Here is a 23,371-nt window from a genome sequence, read left to right as displayed (position 1 = left end):
AAGCGCTTATCTGCTTAAGTGGTGGCTAATGGAAGTTGAGACCATACAGTGGGTTGCTGCCATTTCTGGGACAGGCTGCCAGCAACGTCAGCCATCCCATAGCATCTCCCTGTCCTTCCATGGGGAACACATGTGCCTTTCAAGGGACTGAACTGGAAGTCACAGCTGGTCTTGACTTTATTCCCAATGCCACGCTCAAAGTGTTTCAGAGGAGTCTAGCACCCCATTAGAGCACTACATGGAAAAGCTGCCATCCAGAGTGAGAACACACAGGGTTTCCAGTAGCAGGACATGTTTCCGTGTCATCCCACAGAGACCGTGCAGCTACATGGCCTGTGAAGTTCTGCATGGTCTGTTTTTGCAAATGCTTCCCCCCAAAAGGATGACTTCTGCCTTTGTGCAGATGATCCACACAAATTCTTCAGCTACCGGGACACTGAGTTGCAGCTCGAAGACAAATGCAGCATTGGGAACTTAGGTGTTAGCTGTCACATCTCGTGGTAGGCAGGAGGACGACTCACCTCAATGCAGAAAGGTTTATTGTGATATGTATATAGCATTGTCCCTCTTAACATGAAGTGGTTCACCAGAATTTGGGGTCTTCTGATTCCTCTTGGTTTACAGCAGCCACAGTCTTGTTCCCTGGACATCCCAGGGACAGCCAGCATGGGTCATCTTCCTCTCTCACATCCAAGTGTGCCCCTCCACCCAGCCTTCTGCTCAGGGATGCTGCATCTCATCTCGCTGCCATCACCATAAGTCTGTACTGCAGTTGCTTTTATGTTCCTCGTTGTCTCCTGGCTTTTTTCAGCCGTTTTTCCGTCCCCATGGCTCTCCGCTGCTTGTCAGACGCAACTCTGCTCCAACCACTCTCCAGCCACCAGAGTTCAGTTTATATTCCAGGTTTAACTAGTCCTCCAATCTGGGCATTAGCTACTATTGTTTCGGCTGTTACTAAACCAAGGAGTGTGTATTTGCTTCCTCTCTTGGCCTCAGCAAAATTCTGCCAGCAGACCCATCAGCACAAGGACCAGAGAAACATTTTCTAGCTGTCATATACAGGAGCATTCTGGCCAGCCTGAAGAAGTCCATTTGCCTCCTTTCGTAAGTTCTCCTGAACTAATGCACACCCACAAACCACTTCTGGATACAAACTTTTCTGAGTCCAGCACCAGCTGTCCAATACCACCAGTGATTTTCAAATTCTCCCCAGTGCTTTCCATTCAACATGGCATTCAGTGTCATAAAACAGAGGATGTGCCCAGAATAAGTGTTGGTGTGTGCACGGGAAGGCAGCATGATTTGCTTGCCCACCTGCAACATCTGTATTAATAGAATCATAGAATATCTCAAATTGGAAGGGACCATTAAGCATTATCAATTCCAACTCCCAGCTCCTCGCAGGACTACCTAAAACTAAACCATATGACTAAGAGCATCATTCAGACATTCTTTGAACCCCGACAGGCTTGCTGCCATGGCCATTGCCCTGAAGAGCTTGTTCCAGTGACCAACGATCCTCTCAGTGAAGAACCTTTTCCTAATGCCCAACCTGATCTTTCCCTGATGCAGATTTGGAGGAAAACAAAGGTAATACTACCAAAAGGAGTGACAAAGTACCTGCCACCATCCATTCCCCTGCTGAGTAGATCATGCGAGTGCAATCAATAAGATTAGTTTAAATTATGGATTAACTGGACTCAGTTTGCCTGCAGCAGATTGGCAAGCACACAAACGACTCTTTTGGCAGTAACGCTGCCTCCAGTAGGTGAGCAAAGATTATTCTGAATAGTAACAAAACTGAAGAGCTATAGACCAGATTTGCAGTAGTGCAGAGCCTACCTGTTTCCAGGGGGCTGGGCATACCCAGCATAAATAAGAAACCTAATCCAGATGTCTGAGCAGGGAGTGCAGACCTAAAACGTGTGGAACCTGAAACCATGCAGATGCAGGAGACATCCAGCATCAAGATGCAAGAACAGACAAGCTGTCCAAAGGGAATTCATGTCAGAGGTATATGGCACAAGGGAGTCCTTATTTTGTTTCATCTCTAAACACCCAACTGACAGATTTCTGCATAGCCAGAAGCAGTGCTTTCGGATCCCCGTGTTCTAAGCAGATATTCAGTTGCTCAGAAGGATGGGATTTTTTGGTTGTATAAAACAGTTTTAATGACTGTAGGACCAGAGACCTTCTAAATAAAGCAACAAGGAACCACCATCTGATTGCAGAGATACAAGACTAAACAATTTACGAAAAACCAAGCCAATCCACGACACAGTATCTCATTCTCTTTAATAAAAGTGGCCAGTGATTTCATGTGATGTGCAAACAGAAAGCAATAGTGCGTTCCCAAGGAGGCACTCTTGTGCAACTGGTTACTAGAGGCAACCAGTGACTCCAAAGGACTTCTGGAAGTCAGTCCTCTTCTCCCCATACCTCACTTACCTCACTGCGGAAGTGTGTTGTGAAAACTACTTGGACTGGCTTTAGCTCCTGTTTTGCTGTGGATTTAAAAAGAGCTGAACAGGCTGATCCACAAACCTTCCCAACCAAGGGCAGAACAAGTATGACTGCTTCTTGTCAGCATCTCTACCAGCCATATAAATGAAAATATTCTTCTCTGCAACTTTAACCTAATAGTGATGGCTTACAGTCTTCACTGACTCTTGCCCCATAGTGTCTTTAATGCCCTGTAGCAATATCCCAGTGGCTGAAGCCACTCAAGCAGACCAAAATATGCATCATGGGCAGTCTAAAATATTCCATGCTAATGTCATGGCTTTCTCCATTTGCACCATCTTTCCTCTCTGCACATTATACTTCATGACAACTGGACAGGCAGATTATAATAAAGCTCATGCATACCTTTTCAAATGATTTCTCATCAAGTCTCAGTGGGAACTAATTGAAGATTAAATTAATCATTCCTTGAGGCCTCTTACAGAGTGTTTTATCATTTTTTTTGCGAATACATTATGGAGAACTTCACTGAAGTGCTGGTCTGACAGGACCACTGAACACACAAGCTGGAGTGGCTGGACAAGGCTGGCCCGTGTACATAAAACACAGGAAAGAAGTGGAGGACAGTGGTGTTGATGTTGTCCCAATACACATCTGGCAAATGAGGACTCGGGATGTCCTTAACAAATGGGGCAGGACAATCCCTTATCCATTTCTTCTGGCTGTGGAAACCAGTCTAGCAAAACCACGATAGTAAATGTTGTCCAAAATATCACCTTGCCTTTCTGAAAACAAAGCAGCAAGTCTGGCAAGAGCTGTTTGACGTTATGTGAAATATTCCTGACGAACTCTCTGATCTTCTCTGCCTCCTGATATCTGGAGAATACCACGATGCTCAGCCAAAACCCAGCTACTGTAGCTCATGTGGATCTCTGCTTTAGCCTGCTTCCACAATCACCAGATTCTTTTCATCGACCGATCTGCAGCTCCATCCCTGACCTCTGATCTGCTCGGTGCTCTCTGGGAATTGTACATGGCTATCAGATAACCACAGCTGACATCCAGACTTCCACCAGCCGCTGGGTAAGAGCCATAATGCTGGGTCACGGCAGAATCCCAGACAAAAAAAATAACGTGCTTCTTCTGCAGTGCCTTGCAAGGTTAAGGAGTCATTTAATCAGAGATGAAAGCCAAAAGAAAAATCCAAAAAGGTTTTGAAGCAACAGAAAGTACCCCCAGGAATGTCAGAACCAGACACTTCACTCTGTAATAAAAACCATGGTCCCAAAAGCAGGATCAGATATATTTTTACTAGTGTTTGCTTTGACAGAAATATACATTTTCAGGTTTCTGCTGCTGCAAAGACAGAAGAGAACCCTGAACACTGCTCACCACAACTGTTGGGAATATTTTGGGAGTGTTTTATACATCTCATTACTGTAAATGTTTTAGAAACACTATTTTGCTCTATTCTACTCTGCCTCCCTATGTCTTTTTTATCCTACGAACAAGAACTCCTTCAGGCAGGCATCACGTGCAAGTTCCCATCTAAGCATTTAAAATATTACAGGTGGTGTGAGTTACCAGTCAAATTTTCTGAAATCACTCTCACTTTTAAGATCATTTAGATGCTTCCCACTACTTTTGACATGCTACTATACAGGAAAGCAAGAGCACATTCGTTTCAGATTAACATGATATGATTGCAGTACACTCAGAAATGGTCAAAAATCAACTCTCTCATTCCCAAATGCTCAATTCTGTATGAAACCACATTAAACCATAAGTAAATCTCATGAATAAGGTTCTCATTTACCTTTGACTGTTAATTATTGGCAGAGAGTCAACATCTGTGCCGCTGCTTATTTTATTTATACACACATACACATACACACACACATATATATATAAACATATACACACATGCTTTTTATATCTTTTTATATATACACACACATGTTATTTTATCTAGCTGATTTCTAAGAGCAACTATTCCAACACAAGTCTTGGAAGAGGAGGAGAAGGGACAGCTGAAGCAAGACCAGGTTATTGCCTCATAGCAGAGCCCAGTGAAATCCCACTATGTGCAGGATGTAGACGAGCACTTCATTTTCCCTCAAAAAATTCATAAATGCATTGCATGTCCCTATAGACTCCGCATCATCTCAGGACAAATCCAAGACTGCTAAAAATCAAAAACATTCTTGGATACCACAAGTTGCTTTAATGTGTGCTGTAGTTTTACATAAGAATCACCAAAAAGAGGAATTATTTTGTCTGTCTTTAAGCAATATTCTCATCAGAAAAGTCTGCATGTAGAAGCTTGGGGAGACAATGAGACCAACTGCCAGTCCAACATGGGACTTCAAGAACGCATGTCCACTGTGAGAAAAAAAAAGTTGTTGGACCCTCAAAACCATGAAGAAATGCTAAAAGTCAACAAATTTTAAAGTACACCCCTCCCCATGTACTGGCTAACATCTCTGACAGAGTCCAGTCACACTGCAACCTCAGCACATCAGGAGAAAGCAAAAGGTTCAAGGACAAAGTACTGATCAGTTAAACCCTACAAAAACCCAAATCAGCAAACACCATGGAAAGTAGGTATTATAACATGGACTCCTCTAGACACAAAGTAGAAACCTATGAAGCAATTCCACACAAGGGACAGGAACAGTGACCAACCTGGCCTCCTCTGGCTGAAGAGAAGACAACACAGCAACTTCTCCACGCTCATAAATGCAGCCCTGAAACACCCGGCCCCGTTCCCTTGCCCTGTGTTTTAGAGGTGGAGCAGAAGGGAGGCACAGGCTCAACACACAAACACTTTTATAGCTTTGGGGGGTTTTATGGTAGGGAAGAAAACCGTCTGTACCTGCTGTCCTAGGAACAGAAGATCCTCCATGAGCCTTGAAGTCAACGCAGGAGTCCTCACAGCAGATCACCGACCCGGAGCAGAACTTCGTGTCTGGGGGAAAAAAGGTTCAGCAGAACAATTCACCATGTGGGGAGGTGAATGAGGAAACATTTCAGAGCAATTGAGGAGGAAGGTCAGCCATGCTTAGCCAAGATTATCTTGTAAAGGTCTAGATGAGGTCGGTTTAGTTTGGTTTGCAAACTCTAACCTTTCAAACAGGGCAGACAAATATATTCCCCATGCTAAATGACTTGAATTGGCCTGTAAACCTTCAACAACCTCGCTCTTGTGTGCCGAAAGCTACTCACTTCAAGCCAAAAGAAAATGACAAACATCCTCATCCACATGTTACTGCTGCCAGCAAAAGGTATCTCGAAAAAGACATCCCAGGCTCACCCAGGCCACCAGCAGATGCAATTTTTCCCTACTTTTCTCTCATCTGCCAAACTCTTCTATTACTTAGTTAATGCTTAAAGCTCAGTGTGCTGTCCTTCAGAGGATCACCAATCCTTTTTAAAACATGGTGGGTCCTGAAGGTATTGTTAACTCTATTGTACACAAGAAGAAGCCAGAGATAGCAAGAGAAAAAAATTCAAAAGCTCCTAAATTACTGTGAAACTGAAGCAATTTCCAAAAGAAAATTGGACACTCCAGAGCTAAAGTCAACCTTGTACATCCTTCAGTCACATCTCAAAATGAAACATGTTCTCACTTCACTTATGCAAGGTCCTTAAAGCCAGAGAGGTACTAAAGAGCATCGCAACAGGAAACGATTTCCAAGAGCTAAATTAGCCATGACTTCTCTTCTCCTCCAAGAAAATAACTGATCAGCTGCCTAAGAGTCCACAGGAGCCCATTTTTTTTTCCACCAAAAGAAGATATTTGTGTACCTCAAGTTTTTCTTCCTCCATGTTGCGATCCCACCATCTTGGCTGAGCTGAACCTCTTGGCACTTAAAGCCCACCTGGGATGGGGGATGAGCACAGCTCACGCTCCTCAACGTGGCTCTGGCGTCAGTGCGAGGGAGCAGCCGCTCCGACGTTCATTTAAAGACGTGGCTGGAGGAAGAGGATGTGGGTGGGGTGGCATGAAAACAGCACCTGCTGCCAGGCCATGGTGGTTGCAACCTCTCCCTGTGGAGAGAGGTGCTGAGTTTGGACTCTGCCTCCAGGGTCGGTTTTGATTTTTATCCCAGTGATGTTTTTTCAAGTGAAGCGTGTAGCGAGCAGCCTTGGGAATGCTGCCAGGTGCCTGCTCCCCACCTCCCTTCAGGGGAGGTCCCAACCAGTGGGCCACAGTCAGGCTCCCACTTGCTTCTCCTCTCCGGCTCTGCGAATCCTTCTCCGCACCATGGCACAACTTCAATAGGGAGGGCTGAGCGGTTGCCTACAGCCTGGGAAGGGACAGGTGGATTTGAATACCCCTTGGGAGAAGGAGGACCCAAACCCGAGTTCCACCACTTCTGAGGTGAGTATTACAACAATTAAGTTATTACATGAAAACCACCGCACTGATCATTTGTATCTTAAACAGCAGCGCAAGGCTGTGAGCCGAGGCCTTGGCAAGAGGGGCAGGTTTGACTCCCCTGGCCAGGTTTGGAGCTTGCAGAGTGTGGGAGCCGCTCATGGGATGTGGCGTGAGAGCCAATACGGGGATGGGACACGGGTACCTGGAGCCAGAGCCAAAATCAGTGCAGAGAACCCAGGGGACAAGTGCTGGGGACAGAACAAGGCCTTGCAAACACGCCCTCTTAAAATCACCAGAGATACATCAGATCCAACCATTCAAAGGCCCGACCTATTACTTCAGGGTTAAAATGTCAAGCTGAGAATCTCTTTATCACCACCGAAGTGCTTCTACCTTGAATTTTTAAGGTTTTGTTTAAGCTGAGGTTAAAAATAGTCCAGGCTCCTTGAGTTTTAAGCAGATCATAAAACTCTCTGTAGTCCAATAGGCCATATAAAGTTTCTATAGTTTTACTAACTATTGTGTCTCTAATCCAGCTTCCTGCACTTTCTTCATCCTCAATCTAAAAGAGTTTAGCTACAAACATTTAAGAATTCCTTTAAGAAATCCCTTTAGTTATAACAACACTTAGCCAATGTGTTTTTATCACAAACATACACAATAAAGTAACAGCTAGCTCTATGTTTAATTGTTAGAAGAGTATGTTTGTAATTAAAGAGCAAGGCTATACATGTGTTTTTAAATCCTGTGAGCCTGATTTTCTTCAATCCTGTTGTTTCTTCCAGTTCTTTAAATATGTATTTGAAAGAAGTAGAAGGACAAGTAGCACGCTTTGGAAGTTGCAAATAAGTCTTTTGAGAAAGTAAGTACATTTTAATCTCACTGAAATATACTAACTATAAAAACAGGAGCTATACGGTAGAAAATGGACACTTTTTGACAAAACAGGAGGTATTTAGAGGACATGTCCCTCTAAATAGGGCTAGCTTAGTAGGCTGAGTAAATGGAAATATTTGCGATTCATTTTAGACATTTGTCAAGATAATTTCACAGGTAGATGTGTGTAGGAGCCTCAGAATTTGTTTCAGGCCCATTTGGAAATAAAGTCTGAAACAAATTTTTGATTTAGATTTCAGACTCGTCTCAGCAACATAGTCATTAGTTTATCCGACAGCAATAAAAGCTAACAAGTGCCCCTAAACCTCCCACAAAATAAGAAAACTACAGCTAAAATTCTGCATTATTCTACGCTGGTGATTTTTAGACAGAAGTTCCCACTCACCTTAACAAGGTGATAACTTAAACATCTCTGCCAAGAAATACCACCGCCTCGCCGGACTCCCACAGCTCTGAAGGCACCTGCTGGTGGGATGTGATACCCTGTGCCCAAAGCATCAGAAAGTGCTTGGGAGGCTTGAGTTAGGAAAAAGTACAGAGATTAAATTCCTCGGAGTTCTGTTTTATTCTAAGAAAAAAAGAGGAGGGGATCCTACATTTTGATGTGTCTGAGTGTAAGGACACAAATACAGCTCATGGTCCTTCCAGCCAAGCACCTGTTGGCTATAGAAGAAAAACCACACAGGTGTGTCCCCATTGACTTGCTACAGCCGTTTTTTTCATCATTTGCAATGGTGTGGGAGGAGTATTCCGAAGTTTATCATTGCTTTTGGCATTTGGAGAACAATGCTGGACAATCCTGCCTGTCACATTATTTAATTAAATAGCAAAAAATGAATTATACCACAGGCCAATATACAGTGCAGTCTTTCCAGTTTTAGTTTTAGAATCTAGCTCAGTTATCAGCAGAAATGACACTGCTGAACAGGGGGAAGCGGTGGAAGGAACAAGAGTAGGACACAGCTACTACTACAACACAAGCAAAGCTGAGCAAGCTTAATGTATCCAAAGCAGAGACCAGACAATTCTCTGGCAGTATTTGAGAAACACATGAAAAAGCTGTATATCGTGGTGCCAGCAGCAGTAGAACACTGAACCTGGTGACCCCAGGCATCCTTTCCAAGCACGTGTTTAAGTTCTCTTGGCACAGAAACTATTCTGTATGTATCATCATTATGGCAGCTTTTCTGTGTACTGTTTCTACCTCTATATCCAAGAGAGAGTCATCACACTGCGCAACACCTGGGTTTATTGTGGATTTACACACAAATCTAAATTTATTTTTTATTTCATCTGTGAAGTCTTTAACATCCTATTTATCTTCTTGAGGAGTACTAAGGATTGAACTAATTATTTTTCAAGAAAAATTCAAAACGACAGCAAGATATTTTTCCTGAATGATTACATCTCTGTGGGTGCATAGGTATGGTTCTTTTCCCTTGTACACTACTTGGTGTTGCCTAGACTGGGTGGGAAAATGGAGAAGAATATTCACAACCAGTTTTAATTTTGTAGACCTTGAAAATTCCTTATATATAAAGTTTATCATCTCTCCTTTTTTCCTAAAACATTAGTAGATAATTTAACAGTAGAGATACCAACAGAGACTTCTGTAGCCTAGTGACTTTATTGCAATAGGAAAACTGATTATTTAGTTCCTATCCTCTGAGTTATTACCTTTAACTAAATAGAGCCATAACCAGTTCAAAACTACAGGAGTGCTTTCCCTTGTATTTCTTGAGAATTTAGGTGTGATGGCCATGAGTAAGGGACCTTGGAAGTCCAGCTATACCTTATGAACTGAATCACCCCTACCCATGGGCTGCTTGGCTTCAAAGCACATGGATTTGTGACAGCTTCCTTCTACAAAATCCATTTTGACATTTACTCAATGTATCATATTTACTCTATGAATTCAAGTCTTCATTCTAGTTTTCATAAATTTCTCAAGACAATCTAGATTTGCCAGTGTATATAGCCCTTTAAACATCAATTACATTTGCCACCTTCACTTGCCGCAGAAATTATTTAATTCATATCAAACAAAACTATTAATTTAACAACTCCACATTTGGGACTCTTGGCTGGCTACCATGGCTACCACCTATTTTTATCAATAGTATTATGCATTTTATCCAGTTATTCTAAACGTGTTCTGCTGACTCTGGAGCACCAAAGTGCTCCAGAAGAGAAAGCTCCCTGAGATCCTTCCTAATGAACAGAAAAGCAAAGATTTATTTGGCCTTTCTGTAGCAGCCTTGTGCACTTTGAGTGTCCTTATTACACTGCTATCACCTATCAAGGCTGCTGATGGACAGGCTTCCTACTCTTTGTGTGTTTGAAGGGGTTTTCTCATTGTTTCTGTGAGTTTAGCAAGCTGTTCCTCAAAATTGATTTTACCTGCCTTGTTTAACTTGCCTTATTTAACTTGAATGTAGGCTCTTTTCATTTTCTCTGTTCAAACATGACCTCCGCTTTCTGAAAGATGTCTTTTTACTTCTAACACCTCTCTACTCTTCCATTAGACACCACCAGCTTTTCAGGGAGCTCTGCTCAAGCCTTTTGATAGAAAAGCAATACAAAATTCCTTGAGCTCATAATGTCTTCTCACCGACTGCATGTTCTCTGCAAGTATCTTATTCTTTTAGCTGTTCCTTTGAACCACAAAAATGTAAGAATCATTCTTATATTTATGTCTTCCACCTCACTGAGATTTTTTTGTTTGCACAGGGACAAGAAAACAGAGTTTGTCCTGGTCACTGCACATTGCCCTGGGCTAAAACCAGTGCTGTTTTCGTCTTAATTATAGTAATTTGGTTCACACTCCTACATCGTTTTTCCCGTTGTCTCTCACATCAGGTTCTTTCTTCTCCTTTTCTGATCCTACATTTACTGTCATTGGTATTTCTTCATTTCTTTTGCAGAGAAAGGCCCTTTCTTCCCTTGTATTTCACTGAATACACTCTCGATAACAAGCGTGTCATAAACAAATGCAATTCTCTCTTCCAAGTGAAATCGCTCCATTTGCCAAAACAAGAAGAGTCCATATTTCCAAATCAGAGTCCTCTGATTTTCTCAGCTAGCATTTTCAGGAGAATTTTCCGGGCAGTTTCAGAGCAATGTTTCAGTCATCACCGTGCAACAGGACTAATTACGAACACAGTCAACACCAGCATCGACACTGCCACCTCCACATCTGTGAGATAAGAAATGTATTCCCCGAGCATTATCCTTTCTTTGTTTCCCACAAGACCACTGAAGTTCCCTGGAAGGGCAGTTTCTTCACACCTCCAGCACAGTTTGGCTGACAAGTCTAAGAAGATCAGTTTCCGTAATGCTTTCTAAAAACCAGTGTAAGGAGGATCGCAGACACAGATGACTGATTTTCATCCAGGAGATTCTAGCATTGTTCCACTAGCTCATGCATTTATTAGGATTTCATTTCCTTCAGGAGCCTCAAGGGAAATTTCATAATCAGCACACCTGGTATGTGTAGTATAAATAATTAAGGGGATGCCCTCTCTAACAATCTATGCAGAAAAGCTGTTCTGCTGCAAGAAATGGCCCGGATCGTAGTCTCATTAGAAGAAATAATTACGGTTATGAGATCCTCTCCATGTTCAGGCTGAAAAAACCTCATGAACGTTCACTTGAACCAGATGGAGTTAAGGCTCTACCTGATCTACACAGGAAGCTACTCAACCAGTATGTCTGAGTTATTTCAACACTATTCCTTCTACACTGGCAATGTAGATGGTACTTCACCACCATTTTTCTATCCCAGAAGGTAATTTATACCTTGCCTTGACAAAAAAGATCACGACACTGATTTAGCTTACATCAAGAAAAATATCTTATGTGACAAATTTGGCAATAAGACAGCACTACACGAACTGGTTTGATAACAAAAATACTTAGCACAAACCATGTCAAAGAGGACAGAGATCATTAGAATGTAGCTTCATCTATTCAACAATTTGCAAGGGCAGTATAGTTGTTACAGCCCAAGCCCTGGTCTTCTTTGTGGGTTTTTCCCTCAGAAACTAAGAGCACTGAAGTTCTCACAAATTGGACCTTCTGAGAAGAAGGAAATATATTAATACTATTACCGCAAGTGGATAAAATAGTCAACACCTCCTTTGCATTGCAGGACATGCAAATTCATGTCTGCTGGCTCAGAGTAACAGGTGGGTAGAATCTGCACAATTTTTATCTGAAAGGGTTATTTGGGGGTTTTTGTTTGTTCGCTTGTTTTTGTTGGTTTTGTTTGGGGGGTTTGGTTGGTTTTGTTTGGTGTTTTTTGTGGTGTTGGTTTGGTTTGGTTTGGTTTCACTGAAGTGCTTTGTTTCTTTCTCTGTTTTACCATCAGAACCCTTTGTTCTGAATTCTTTCTGCTACCTTTGGTAATTACCTGCCTTATTCTGTATTTAAAAATTTACACTACAGATCCTTCACTTGAAATCTTTTTTCTTTCCCTAAACCTGAACTCAAGTTTTACTTCAAAGTTTCTAAAAAAGTTCTCATATAAGTGCGCTTACCTTTACATGGCCACCTGTAACTGAAGTTCAGCACAGTAAATGGCATATTTGTGATTTGGAATCCAGTTTTGCAGATAAAAGAGTTTAAACAGCTCATTTAAATATGCCTCTTTGATATGTAAGTGAAATAGATTCAAACACTGAGATCACTCTTCTTTTCCAACACATTAATTGGATATAGACAGTCAGATCAAGAAAGTCAGCTTCTCATCAAGGGCTGTGTTCTAAAGTCTGATTTTTGTTAAGCTAAAAAATGCCAGTTTATGACAAAAATATTAAATCTTCTACGAACAAGACCAGAGATATATGCAACACTGTGTAAACATACTCCCACTCTTTCATCTTGCCCAGTTACCTTAGGTCCAAATAAGTGCTTACGCATTTTTCTAAAGCAATCAGATTTGAAAGCTTTATGACTAACTAAATCTCTTGCTCTTAACGTGAGCAAACCATATTTGAATTCCTTTTTTTCAATGGGTTACAAACCAAAGCGTATTCATTACCAGAATTTGTCCCTTTTCCAAAAGCCTGACACTACAACTGGATCTGATTGGGCACCTCCTTACACCTATATGTTGCTAATAAAGGACTCTGCTCAGGAGCACGGGTCCTCTAGAACCAGAACCTTCAGTCACAGCATCATAAAGCATCACAGGATTATAGTAGTTCTCCCAAGACAAATAAAGAAGACTCACATTTATCTTCAAAGTCAGTTTGTATTGGCAACATCTAGACCTTACCCCTCTAATTTACCAAAAGGAAAGCAGGATCCAGGTATCCTGTGCTAAAATTCTGTATTTGGTTTCAATGCTGTCCTCTTCTTATCCTACTCAGAGCAGTAGGAAACATGGAATCTGATTAATTAAACCAATTTCAGAGCCCTGAGCAAAAAGTGGGTTTCAGTTTAGAAAGTGGTAACAGGAGGACTCTGGCCACGTTCAGAGGGAGAAACCCACTGGGGAGTTTCACAAGCCGAGCAACACTTTTCCTCTCTTTGAGAAGTAAATGTGTGATTTGAATTGATTTGTCTGCACAGAACGGATTTACATCTGTAGGACGAGCGCTTGACGGGGTATTTTGTGAAACTTGTAAGACTCACCTTTCTCCATCTGCTCTAGTGGAAACCTGCGTGACCGCACACCCCGCTCGGTGCATCAACCCGCCTGTCCTGCCCCGTCACAGCAGCTTGAGCCCCCTGACACCAAACCTGCTCCAAGTCCTCCCGAGCCGCAGAGACTAAGGGGTTAATCCAACTCTCAGGCATACATTAAACCAGGCTAAGAGCATTCCACAGACATACCATCCTGAGCTAGCAGCCTGGAAGGAATAGCTAACCTGACACATGCTCTGTCCGGGCAACAGACACATAACACTTGCTTTTTAAATGCAGCATCAATACGGCGCTTTGTGGGACACTCGTGGGCATAGAAAATCAGCTGCATGAAAAAGAAAGACCCTGGAAAGCGGTTTGTGCAGTATTAGCTGTGAAAGTTGTACTTTGCTTCAAGCAGGCTCGCTTTGAGATCAGACCACTTGTCGAAAATGCAAATTATTTCCTCACTTATTTTAGAAGCTGCAGCTCTGTCCCCCGCTCCTCTTTGCATAAACGTGACATATAGATACACACTTCGAGGAGAATAAAGAACACACAGTTACGAGGATCCCAGATATTGATCTCTATCAGCCTGCATAAACCAGCAGTTTTAGCAGTCTCTCAGGAGTTTGTTGTAAAAGCAATTGGAACTGCAATTAACAATTGCACATCTTAGGATAAGGAAAGACTTGTAACTAGAAGCTAATTAGGAGGGCAAACACTGAAGCTTGTTAGCTGAGATGCTAATGAGAATTATACTTGAGTGGCAGCAGACTAGCTATTCAGAGTTAATTAGAAACCTCAGCTGATAGCATATTGCTCTTAAGAGCTTTCAAAACAAACAACTGGAAAAACTGTCCTGCAGCTAAGGATCCAGCGTGCCATGGTGGGTAATTCATGGGCACGGGGAACAGCCAGAAAATCACACTCAGGCATCAGGGCAATTTAGCAGCATGTGAAAAAGGTAGAGAGGAGGTTTTTAGGAGCTGTGTGCCCTCCTGGGTTTTCTGTGAGGGTTTTCATCGCTGGCAGACCTTGTGCTGCGTTAGGCACCGCCACTTACACTGCCCAGCGCCAACAGCGCCCGGTTGCACAAGAGGGTGAGCTGGAGGGCTGCTGCACACCCCAGCATCCACACCAGGCTGGTGCAGAGGCGGGACAGGGACCTGGGCTGGCCCAGCAGCCCCTTACAGCCTCCCTATCCCACCCACCAGTCTCTCCCATCCCAGCCCTCAACTGGGGAGAGCTGCTGGTGTCGGAGGTACCAGGGCGAAGCAGCAGCAGTGTGCGAGTTGCTCTCACTGTGCCTCTGCCTTCCCCAGGACACCGGAGGGTTTTACTCCCTCCCTCTTTGTGCGGTGAGGAAGGAAAGAGTAAGTCGAGGCGCTTCGAGGGGAAAAAAAACAACAAAACTGTCAAATGTAACATCGCTGCAACAGGAATCGTGAAGTGTGGCCTTACCTGGGCTGAGTTGCATGGCTGATTCCTGCTCTGAGCAGAGCCAAGGAGGCAAAGCCGAGAGGCTGCGTGTTTAAATGTTTCCTCTCTGCCTGATTGGAAGCGCAAGAGCCAGTCAGGGCAGGGGAGAGGCTGCTAAACTCAAAGTAGGTTGCTTGTTTCAGGAAAAGATTGGATACTGGAGAACCTGGGGAGTGCTTCGCAGCACATTTGAACACACAAAAAAGCATGTCGCAGGGGAGAGAAACACTCCCAAAGAATCAAGGGGATTTTCAGTTTTGCCAAGTCCCTGTTTGCATTAAAACTTGCAGCAATTTAAGGAAAACCTGGTTTTAATTCTGTTGATTGAAACCAATTGCAAGCCCATGTGGATACTCTTAAACAGATTCAGCTTTCTAAAAGAAAAACCAATGCAATGCGCATTTCAATTAAAGCACACAGAAGAGCACCCACAAACGGTTTTACGCCAGTGTAATTAAATAGATTTCAAAGTTTAACTTCAGCTAAACAAATGTGACTTTCAATGCAGATGTGACCTAGCAGTCACTGGCTGGTGGTGTGTGAGAGGATGGGGAACTTTGCATATTGAAAACTCCCTGCAAGAGTCCTGGGAGTGAATATGTGTAAATACACCCTTCGCACAAGCTTTTCAGTATCTGTAGTGGAAAGCGTGTGAAAGTAGAAAAAATTAAGAGCAGACACTAACACTGGTAACTATAATCCATAAATCCTTCAATTTCTCAAAGCAAGAAAAAAAAATTCCCAGGGCATAAGCAATATTCTGAAGAGACAAGTTTATTTCACTAAAGCTTTGAGAAGCATCATTTTCACCTAAAGTTTTTGAAGCAAGAGCCCCGGATTGTGGTTATTCAGGTTTATCAGGACTTGTAAATGCTGACTGAAGCTACAGGCAAAATTCCCCGAACACCAAAGTGATGTAGCTCTGGGCTTGACCACACAGCAGCTCTGGGAGAATCATCCCAGCCACACGGCTCAGCAGACAGAGTTTCGCTGGTGACCAGGACACGACTGTGGGTTTGACAAAGCCATTTCACAAATGCAAACTCACCTGCGGTTGGTACCTGCGATCCCCGAGCTGGCTGGGGTGTCCCCTCGCTCAGCAGCCTGCACAGCCGCTCTGTGCTCAGCACAAGGGGTAATAAGCCGCTTGGCAACTCAAACCTGGCTAAACAAAAGAAACAGAAAAGACTTAAGTGCAAGTAACTTGTATTAAGGATTCAGGGAAGTTTTACTAGTGGGGAACTAAGGGTATAGATAGTGATAGCAAGCTGCTCTCAAGCTGGCACCAGTCCTAGAAGCAATGTAGCCAGCGCAGAGACAATAAGCAGCTGCCTTCCTCTCCTTCTCAGGGCTCATTCCCTCCACCCTCCCACCACTTGATACTTCTGGTAGATTTTTCCCATATCTAAGAACTTCACAGAGGCAACTTTCCCAGAGCTGCAGCCCCAGCTGGAAGCAGATGGGGACAAAGCTCTGGGTTCTTCCAGGTTTGTATTGCTGCCAGCAAGCAGGTGCAGCCACAGGCCCAGGTGGGCAGAGCTTGGATTTGGCCATAGACACATTTGTGCCTGTCCCCCCTCCACGAACAGAGTGCCTGGAGTGGAAGGCTGGGAGTGTGGGATGCTGGTATCATACACAGCATCGTCTGCAGGATATGGTATCTCCAAGGAGCGCTGGACAGTAGTTCCAGTGCCTGAGCTGACAACGGAAAATACATACCCGTACAGAAGAGGTCAGGTTAGTTGAGTCTGAACCTCTCTCAGAGTTAGCAGGACACATTTTTTATTCTCTGTGCTTGAGCATATTGATGCTTATCTTGCTTTGTACCAGTGATAGTGCCCTTACTGATAGCAGAGGACCACAGCAGTGCCTGCCCTTTCGGTGCTGCCTCTGGGCAAACGGGTCCACCAGAAGCCTTCTCAGCCTGGGCACGGTCAGCCCTAACGACAGAATCAGAAGGCACCTGCCTGTGCTGCCAGGGGCCGTGTTCATCCGTCTTGAATGCCACTTGAGCCTTTCTATCCGCCGCTGCGTGTCAGCTTATCATACACAGTCACAGTCTATAGTGGAACACAAGGGTCACCGATTTCTGTGGAATGAAAGGTTCCTGAAAACACTCACTTAACTTGGCTTTCACCAGATTACCTTCAGCCTTTGGCTTCTGTACTTTCTCAAACTCTTCTTCAGTTTCTCAGGCTCTTTATCAGGACTAGCACCTTGTGCCCCACAGACATACCTGGACAGCAGAGCTCTGCAGTTGGCAGATGAGCAATTCCCATCATAACTCAGTGTGGCAGTTTCTCTGTCCCTCCTCTCTCTGGGACAGGTATTTTGGTGAGCACCTGTAGCATGCTGTGCTGACACCTCACTGCATTGTATTTATTTTGGAAAAAAATCAAAGACTTTGGACCAAAACTAACAGTGTCTCATGCCAGTACATCTATAGGTATGAACTGATGGTGCTATCCATATAGGGATGCTTATAGTGATATTCCAATGGTAGTGATTTTATAATGTATACATAACACATGAGCCTTAGTCCCCACATTAGAAATGCTTCTGGCTGGTACCACAGGCTGAAACACTGTATTTGCCCGACCGTGCTCTGGACATGCAGCCTCAGCTCTGAGTACTTTGCTTCCCAGAGCAGTCTGTCTTCTGACCATGTCTTTCAGCCCCCAGGGAAAACAGAGCAAAATTGGGTTCCCTGAATACTTTTCACTGCCTTGCTGAACAGTCTTCTTTCTCCCCAGACATCCCCAAAGGCACCAATTGTCTTTCTCCTGTCGATTCAGGAGGGTAACATACAGTCTTTTAACATCCCAGCAAGCATATGCTCCAAATTGTAACTTTCCCATTTTGTTACCTGTGCTTAGTTCCCATCTTCCCTTCGCAGGGATAAATGTACAGCTCTAAGCCTGAATTTCATCTATTTACCTTCTCCTGACTGTGATCCCCTTTCAGTATCTGCAGCTTCACACTGACTTGCACACAGCATCCAGCTCCACAAGAACCCAATTTTCCTCTCAGGCTGGTGATCTCCTGCTGCAGTGGCTTCGGCTCCCCCTGCAAAGTCCTCCGCGCCGCCCTCGCTGCACACCTGCAGCGGAATGACACCATCTGCTGCAGATTCTACCTCTTTTCTCCCCCACAGAATGTGACTGCTGCTCAGCTTGCATTGCAGCTCCCTGGGGATCCACGTTTTAGCTCTGCAGGACATGGTACCCCAGGTCTCTGACTTGTAAGGATTTAATTTTTTATCACGCTCAGAGCACTGCCTGCCTTCTCTTCTCTTAAGCTTTCATATGCACTGGGGAATTTCCTTTGCTTGGCAAATGTTCGCGGGTTTATCAAGGATTATTTCTGGGTTTTCTAATAATGGGGTTTCTAGTAATGCCTCTGGATTTTCTTGTATTTTTGTCCTTCCCCCCCAGTTCACAGTCTGCTCTCTCACAACTGACATAATGCCCCAAAATTGCAACACTGCACCTTTAATCTTAGATCACTCATCAGCCCTCTTTTTCTTCAGGGAAGAAAAGAGGAAGAAAAAGGTAGCATCAGGAGCAGAAGTGCCATCTTTGTTGAATCCTGTGGCCTCAGGTCAAGAAGGCTTTTCACGGGAAAGTCCTGCAGTTCCCTGGAGAACTTGCATAAAACCCCATTCTCTGCAGCCACCTTCACCTCTGTGCCCCCCGAAGGCTCTGTCTCAGTTTCCCTGTGCCCCTTCCTTCTCTCTGCATTTATTTCTTTGGTAACCAAGTGCAGCTATTGCATCCTGTGGGAGATGGGAAAAGGAACTAGTGATGCTATTTTCCCTAATCTATGAATTATTTGGGTTTGTTTTGTTTGCATATGTATTATTAAAACAATTTGTCCACAGTTTTGTCCAGGTAAGTTTCTACCTTGCACTAAGTAGTCCCGTGTCTTCTGTGTGACCTGCAATGCTAGCCTTTCCAAAATACCCTGCATGCCATTTACTTCATCCTTACTGTATTACTACTACAGCAGGACTAGACAAGTGATTGTGCCACTGTACTCAGTATTGGTGAGGCCACACCTTGAATTCTGTGTTCAGTTTTGGGCCCCTCATCATAAGAAGGACATTGAAGTGCTGGAGAGAGTGCAGATGAAGGCGACGAAGCTGATGAGGGGCCTGGAGCACAAGTGTGATGAGGAGCGGCTGAGGGAACTGGGGCTGTTCAGCCTGGAGAAAAGGAGGCTGAGGGGAGACCTTATCACTGTCTGCAACTGCCTGAAAGGAGGTTGGAGCATGGAGGGGGTTGGTTTCTTCTCCCAAGTAGCAAGTGATAGGATGAGAGGAAATGGCCTCAAGTTGTACCAGGGGAGGTTTAGATTGGATATTAGGAAAAATTTCTTCACAGAAAGGGTTGTCAGGCATTGGAAAAGGCTGCCCGGGGCAGTGGTGGAGTCACCATCCCTGAAGGCGTTTAAAAGGCGTTTAGAAGAGGTTCTTAGGGACATGCTTTGGTGCTAGAGTTAGGTTATGGTTGAACTCAGTGATCCTGAGAGTCTCTTCCAACCAAAACGATTCTATGATTCTCCAATCATGCTGTCATTCAGTTGTCATTTGTCTTGGCTTGCTGCAAGATTATTCTTTCCTCTCACATCAGGCTGAGGAAGCTTCTGGAGCCCCACACGCTCATCACCGCATCCCTGCCAGCCGCTGTTTGCAGGACCAGCGCTGTTCTGCCCTTTGCAAACTGTTTTTGCTGCTTTGCACTAGTCATACCTGCAAAATCTCATTCCCTGAGTCACCACATGTGTCTCAACACAGTTCTTTCCATCTCCCTGCATTTCTCCTGTCTGCTGACATTTCTCCTTGCATTTTATCTCCTCCTTTTGCATCTTTGCGTCTTGCCTTTCCACAAATACGGGCACGCTTTTCAAAGTGCTTTTCGTTATGTCTCTGAGCTAGCTCACAAATTTTCTTTGCTTGCATACTTCCTTTCCATAAGTTTTACGTATGCCCTGCAGGTTGTGGGAGATGGACAGGAGCATCTACACTTCATATTCTGGGCAGAAGAAATTTTAGTGTGTCCATGCCCCATGGAAACAGCAAACAACTGCATTGATGCAATTCTGGGGCAGAACTAATTCCTCACTTCACACAGGGCTTTTTTACACTGGGCTTGATCCTACAAGAAGGGCAGCATCTGCAAGGACAACATGGCTCGTGTCTGCCCAGGTAATGCTGGTACAAGCACTGTCAGAAGGATCACAGACGCTACTGAGCTAACAACAAGTCCGCCTACTGTCCAGCGTTTTCACTCAAGTTTTTATTCCCGTTGCTAATCACTGCTGAGTTCATCTTGGAATATTTGGGAACATCAGCCATCTTGCACAGCTTGGCTGTTTAAGAAACTTATTTTTCCTGATTCTTGGTAACATTTGTCAGTACTTTTCCTGTCAAACTTCATTAGAGGATTTTGTTTCCCCCTTCTTTTTTCAAAAATGGGGTTTTACCTTAGCTTGGCAAGGCTTTTCCTGTTCCCACCCTAATCCTGCTAGAAAATGTGCATTGCTCATTACCCTTAATAACACATATACTCTTTTTTTGCTTTTCCTTTTTCTACATGTCGGGCAGTTGTGTAGCTTTTCTTCTGTGAGCTGAGTAAAGCCCAATTTCTGCATTCGTTTGTTTTGCTACGTGTCCAGCTGAGGCAGAAAGCCCAGGAGCCCTCACCATGCCCTCTGTTCACAAAGCAATTCTCCACAGCCAGCTCCTGTCTGCCACTGGGTGAAAGCACAAGAAGGTACCTGCTGCAGGACAACTCCTCAGTTTCGTTCCTTTGACTCCTCTCAACCATGTCCTGAGAGTTCTCTCTGCAGTACAGAATCCTTTCCAAGCATGCTCTATCAGTGTATTGTCACCTGCAAGATACCACATATTGCAAAAAAACCCTGGTGAAGTCTATATGTGGGCATCCCCCAAAATGAAAAAGGCTCAGTACACATTTAATAACAAAATACCCATTCCACGTTTAGACCCAGACCAAAGGACAGATAACAGCAACTGGTAGTAGCTCGGGTATTGCTGCTTCAGCCCTCTGAGACTCTGTTTTTTCACTACTATTCTAAATATAAGTCTATATTTCAAATAAAAACATTTCACAAGGAGTTTTATAATAATTGGTAGAGCTTTCATGTCCCATCTGAAAGGGCTCCTGGAAACAGATTAGAAAAGAAAACATCAAGGAAGACATGAGGACTGTACCTCACTCTTTCGTCAGTTTATACAGTACATAATGCACATCAGGTGCCCCAGGAACTGCTGTTCAAGGTTAAAGCAAGGTCCTTATGAAAGGGACAATTACTCTCCAGTGACAGATAAGAAGAAAGTCAAAGCTAAGCCATGTGAGAGGAAAGGCAGGAGTGCTCAAAGTCAAGTGAAAAAGCTACAAAAGCCTTTGCCTCGAGAAGAGATCACTGCAGAACCTGGCTGTGAATTCAGGTTTTTATCGGCCACCAACAGTCCCCGACAGTCTGTCCCTCCCCATCCCCGAGTGGCAGTAGAGACATCTCCTCGGGTGGGAGCTTCACGGGGTGGAGGACACCATGGGTGGCAACAGGACATACAGTGCCCAGCTTCACCAATGGGCCCTGCTTGGACTGTGCTGGGTTTCATTTCAGGTTACCATTAAAAAGAAAGCCTGGTTTTAGCATCTTTGTTGGGTGTTAAGAACATTTTTAAAAGCATATTTTGGAAAGAAAAATGAGAACTGAAGCTCAGGTCCAATCCAGCACTAAATTCAGTGGAGAAGGGATGACTCTGCAAAATTATTCAAACGTCACTTTGTTCAAAGTTGACATAGAAATGTATTTGAAGGCTCATGATAACAGCCTTTTATTGATTTATTTTTACAAACCCTGATTGGGATTGCAGTCGGTTTCTGGAGCATTTTTACAGATCCAAAGTTCTCACATGGTGGAACACCAGAGGAAAAGATGATTATGACCAGAGGAAAAAGTTGTTCCGTGCCATTATCTAGGAGCACGAAGCACAAACACAAATGCTTACATCGCCTTCTGGATCCTTGATAGCTTTTGGTCGTGGGACCCTTTCACTGATGCTGTAGCCTTGTGTTCTTTGCCCATAACAAAAAGAGCTCGCAGATCTAGATATGCCAGCAAACTACAGAGAAGCATTCTAGTAGACATGGCTACACATTGATTAGATGAGTGATTCCCCCACCCTCTCCTCTTCCAGCTGACAAAGCCAAACCAGGCAAACTTAAGTTCAGCTCTGCATATTTGAGCGATGTATATGGACAACACTTAGGATGAAATGCCTGGGATTTTCTGACCCAGCACAGTGTGAGTGCCTCTATCTCTGGCCAAGACACTCCCAGCAGAGGTAGAAATACACGAGTCAAAAAGCAAAACTCAAGTGAAATGGGATTATTTCATTTTGAAACAAAAGGTAACAAAATATTGGGAGGGGCTTCCTTGATATCCAAACTTTCACTCTCAGTCAAGCACAAAGCAGACCGCATTTACTGTGTCAGGAACAGTCCAAGTCCCGTGTCCTGTTAGCAAAGGCCAAGAGTGGTCACGTGGAGATGTGTACAAGAGCAGAATAAGCATGGAGGAGAATTTCCCAAAGCATCCTCTTGGCCTTCAACTGCTTACAGCTCAGGGCCTTCCCCAGACACAGGTGCCTCCCGTGTATTTCATGACCCCCAATACTGCACGGTCTGATCTTGTCTAGTCCCCTTTAAAGCCACCTAACACTTCAGCATTGAAGCATCCACAATTTTGGCAAGGAGTTCTGCAGCTTAGCTACTTGCTGTGTGAAAAAAATCCCATCTTTTGCTTGCTTTCTGCATGGTTCCCCCTAACACCATGTCATACTTCAGATTCACAAATGTTGACTTAGAGGCCCAGTTGCCACCATCTTGTTGGAGCATGCAGGGACAGGCTTAGGAAAACCAAACCCCACCTGAAGCTGAACCTGGTGAGGGACATGAAGCACAAGAAGGGCTTCTAGGAGGCAGACAAGAGAAAATATGGCCTCACTGCTGAATGGTGTGATGAACCTGGTGACAAAGGACATGGAAATGGCTGCAATATCCTATGTGTTCTTCACCTTGCTCTTCACAAGCAAAACTTAATTCCAAGAATCCTGGTCCCACCCATGGGAAGGTCCAGAGCAACAAAGCCTCACTCTGAATGGAAGAGGATCAAATTGTGGAGTATCTAAACAAAATGGCCATACGCAAGTCCGCAGGATGTGATGGGGTCCATCCATTGGTGTTGAGGGAACTGGCTGATGTCATTGAGAGGCTGTGATGACCAGAGGAGGTTCCTGAGGAATCACTGCTTTTGTCTTTAAGAAGGATCTGGGGAGTGACAGGCTCCACCTTACCTCGATCACTGGGAAGGTGATAGAACAAATAATCCTGGAAATAATTAACAAACATATAAAGGACAAGAAGGTGACTGGCAGTAATCAGGATGGATTTAAAGTGGGGAAGATGCCCCTGCTCATTGCAGGGG

General features: G+C 44.0%; 1 protein-coding gene across 3 annotated transcripts in view; it reads right to left on the bottom strand.

Moving 5' to 3' along the window:
• Positions 1-16,019, bottom strand: part of MSANTD1 (Myb/SANT DNA binding domain containing 1) — a 45,909-nt gene extending 29,890 nt beyond the window's left edge. The window contains exons 1-2 of one of the 3 annotated variants that reach the window (XM_071808521.1): positions 15,903-16,019; positions 5,339-5,431 (exon numbers count right to left, since the gene is read on the bottom strand). Coding sequence is in view for 2 of the 3 variants with exons in the window: in XM_065837387.2 (XP_065693459.1) it covers positions 5,339-5,431; positions 14,837-14,852 (109 nt within the window). In the remaining variant the exon portion in view is untranslated. Of the gene's footprint in view, positions 1-5,338; positions 5,432-13,381; positions 13,499-14,836; positions 14,919-15,902 lie in introns of those variants that run through there. The other 2 variants (XM_065837387.2, XM_071808519.1) reach the window with 2 other exon arrangements.
• Between the last annotated feature and the right edge of the window lie 7,352 nt (positions 16,020-23,371).

Source organism: Patagioenas fasciata, chromosome 4 (genome assembly GCF_037038585.1).
Source record: "Patagioenas fasciata isolate bPatFas1 chromosome 4, bPatFas1.hap1, whole genome shotgun sequence".
NCBI classification, from domain to species: domain Eukaryota; kingdom Metazoa; phylum Chordata; class Aves; order Columbiformes; family Columbidae; genus Patagioenas; species Patagioenas fasciata.
The sequence above is the reverse complement of the archived record's forward strand: the minus strand, read 5'-3'. Positions and strand labels throughout refer to the sequence as shown.